The 3,810-nt window shown below is 37.7% G+C and overlaps 1 protein-coding gene across 1 annotated transcript; it reads right to left on the bottom strand.

The window, feature by feature from the left end:
• Positions 1–505: 505 nt before the first annotated feature.
• On the bottom strand, positions 506–3,597 carry LOC112520049 (chromo domain protein LHP1-like). The gene is made up of 6 exons (XM_025128354.1): positions 3,127–3,597; positions 2,944–2,969; positions 2,329–2,415; positions 1,238–2,005; positions 994–1,054; positions 506–876 (listed from the first exon to the last, which is right to left on the bottom strand). Exons 1-6 carry the CDS (start codon positions 3,595–3,597, stop codon positions 826–828), a joined length of 1,464 nt encoding a protein of 487 aa, XP_024984122.1. The 3' UTR covers positions 506–825.
• Positions 3,598–3,810: the final 213 nt, after the last annotated feature.

A 3,810-nucleotide genomic window follows, 5' to 3' on the forward strand; every position in this document is an offset into this window, starting at 1 on the left:
TGTATATGTATGTATATATATATATATGTATGTATATATGTATATGTATGTATATATATATATGTATATATATATGTATATGTATGTATATATATATATGTATATATATATATGTATATATATATATATGTATATACCAAACACAAAAGTATCACATATATACCAAACACACGAAAATCAAAATGAACACAAGATGTAGCCAGGCCAAACAATTGGTGCTTCAATGACAACGGACCACTGAACAGAGCCGAATGCAAGACACTTTGTACAAAATCAGGATTCAAGATCAAACTTCATAACAAAAATAAGCATCTCAAAACAAAACCAGAAGTACAAAGGACTATGATGAATTCATTCAATTGGTAGGCAAAGCAAAAAAAAAAGTTCTTGAATTATCAAAAGACTACATAAAGATAATAATAAAGAAAACCAAATTATGGTCATGTGGAAAAATAAGGGTTGAAACAGCTCAAAAGTTTGAAGAGTAAAATGAACTCAACTTTCTGGTTCAAATGGTAGGATGCATCACTCAATATTAATAAGTGATCGTTACCAACTGCAGTTCATTAGATGTACACGACAACAAGAAGTTCAATCAGATACTAAACAAGTTGATGAACACACGGACAAGCTCGAAAAGTGCAATGTTTTAAGCAGATCTTACATATCGTGGTACCCTATAGCGAGTGGTAGTTGTGTTCATCCAGAAATACTAAAAGAGGATATGTTAACTATTTACCGAACATACTGAATGTTAGAAGCTCCCTGGCTACAAAATAAAAGATGAAGAATGTGCTGATCCACAGTTATCCACGATCAAGAGGCTCATTCAGAAGGGCTGTTGTACCGAAGATGTTGCTCATAGAAGTTGATCAACTGTAAGTATCAATAAATTAATATAATTCAGCACTCGAACCATATGCTGTTTCTTGATTCTATATTTCTTTTTTCTTTTTTTGGGGGGTGGGGGAAAGAACAAGGAGAGAAGTTCACCAGAATTGGATTGTTTTCCTTGAGATATTTGTTATCAACAACGACCTCTTCTCCATCTGACCTGCTTATAACCAACCAAACAAGGTTAATATCAACATGCTTTCACATTGGCCAATACCTTGATGTGTTCAGTGAGTCAATGGTTAAAAAAGCCCTTATGAAACCAAGCATAGATCAGTTCATAAATATCATCAAGCCATCTATAGAAAAACAAGAAGAAAGAGAGAAGTACAAGTCCACAAACCTCCTGACCAAGAAGGATACAGACACCTCCTCTGTGTCATTAAGTATAGATGTTGAATAATTCACAGGCTTGATAATCTTTGAAATAGTAGAGATGCTTCGCGGAGCATCCACGATGTTCATGCAGTCCAAATCATTTATATTCTTAATCTCAGCATCTACAACTACAACACTACCACGGGTTGTGTTTCCGCTGGCATCATTTCTGAGAACTGAGTCTGGTTCTTGCTTGAACCGCTTAACAGCACCACACTTCCTCCTCCTAGCTCCAATGCGAGGACTAGCCCTAAGAGGTTCTGCTCCATCAGCCTTCAAGATCCCATTTGCAGGTCCAATTTCTACCCCACTATCACCTTCGGTTGGTCGGTCTTCTTGAATATGGATGGCAAATTCGCTCATGCTTTCTTGATTGCTAGAAGATGCAACTTTAAGTTCATTAAGATTTGCATCCAACTTGTTTCTTGCTTTCCTTTCTCCAATTTGTGGAGAAACCATTAAAGATCTGGTATCATTTGAGTGGTTTGCTGCTCCATTATTGCTCGTGCCCCCAACATTGTTTTCTGTCCCATCACAAAAGTTGGAATTATGGACAGAAGGAAATGATAGAGGTTCCTCTATGATTGTGATTTTCACAGATGGCACATCATATGTAGCAGCAGGAGAACTCTCTTGTGACTGTTGCTTTTGCTTCTTCTTCGATTGTGGTGTAGGAGTCACCGAATGCTTGCGCCTACGTTTCCGGTTTGATCTTTGTTTCCCAGACCTCGTGCTTCAAGTTTCATAAACAAGAAGAAAGCATCAGTAACCATTTCTCATGATCTCAGCCACAATAATTTAGGGCTTGTTTGGGATATGCTTACAATTAAGCATATATATTCGATGCTATAAAATTGTCAAGGTCAATTTTAAGTATTGCTTGTCTTTATTAACAAAAGAATGTTGTTTATAAGTAGATTTATCTTAAAGATAGATATATATATATATATATAACTTATATTTGGTGCTTATATACATGAATGACTTTGTGAAATCCGAAACCAGCCCTTCATATAATTCAATACAAAAGGAAATACAGACTAATAAAAGGAAGACCTCTCTTCAAATGCATCAATGAAATCTGAACATGACACGAGATTCTCGACAGGTTCCCAAGTATTAGCTGCCTCCGGCCAACCACGCCTTCATTAGAGCATAAGCATATGTTTTAATCAATTGAAGCATAGTGATAATCCAAATATCCCAATTCATATTAAATTGGACGATGAATGGCTATGAGAAAAATTCATTTGACTTTGATATAGTGTTTAGAAAATCACAATTTTGGAAAAGAATCAATTTTGCTCAAGACTGTTAGACAACTCCAACCACAAGGCTTTAAATTAGGATTGGAGCAAAAAATCAATTTTGAATTTGAACCAACAGATGTAAGATTGATTTCATATCCCATCGACCCTCAGGTGCTGTTCTGGGAACCCTGGTTATGGAGCCTAGGAAATGAAATTTAGCAAACATGGTTCAAATCCAAAATTTCAACAAAACTAATTCCATTGACGATTACAAACTCCAAAAGCACTGTCAGTGATCAAATCAACACTAACATCGTGTTCTTGTCAAATTATAAAGCACACTATCGAACCCCCAAAAATAACACATGTTTAACAAATATAATCATGTGTAAATTACAACCGATATAACCAGGGCACGCACCATTTGATGAGATACTGAGTTTCCCCCTGTTTTCCCCAAGCAAACCACCACGATGCCGATGAAAGAATACAAATTCACAGACAACAAAACCGCCAACAAGATCAGGGTAAATGTAACCATAAAATGAAGAAAAATAATATACGAACAAAGCAATCAAAACACGGAGAAAAAACAATAATAAACCTTCCGTATCCTTTTCCTCCGAACGGCTTCAATCTCGTAGAAACCCTCTGCTAGCTTAGGTCGCTCTTCATCGCCATTGTGTTCACCTTCATCCGCTCCTCCGTGAATATCCCCGTCACCCGATTGATCATCCTCCTCGCAATCTTCGCCCTCCTCTTCATCGTACTGATTTCCACCATCTTCACCGTCATTCAGCAGCTGCTGATGCTCTTGTTCGCGCATCCGCTCGTCGTACTCTACCTGATCGTTCCCTTGATCATTGATCGCGCTTTGAAACGAATGCTGTTGTGGTGATGGAAGCTCGGAGCTTATCGTCTTCCTTCTAGCCCCACCTTTCATCGGATTTGTACGAATCGATTTGGAGAAGGGTTTAGCGTTTCTTCCGACAGCCCCACTGCAATTCCCCCCTTTACTCTTTTTTTTCCCTCCCTGTCTCCATCTGCCTTTAATCGTCTGGAAGTTGGGTTGCATTAGGAATTTGGGCTACAGATTACAGCTTTTCAATTTTGGGCCCAATTTTGAAGCCCAACTAACAAACAGTATTTGCTAATAAATTACGCTTTTTTTCGGTTTGTTAAAAATTACTCTTTTCGTTGCTGTATTTTAGATTTTACAATTGAAATTCTTTGCTACTTTGGTTAGGACGGTAATGGGGTGGGGTGGGGTGGGGTGGCGACTGTGACG

This window comes from Cynara cardunculus, assembly GCF_001531365.2.
Source record: "Cynara cardunculus var. scolymus isolate 2C chromosome LG 10, CcrdV1, whole genome shotgun sequence".
Taxonomy (NCBI): domain Eukaryota; kingdom Viridiplantae; phylum Streptophyta; class Magnoliopsida; order Asterales; family Asteraceae; genus Cynara; species Cynara cardunculus.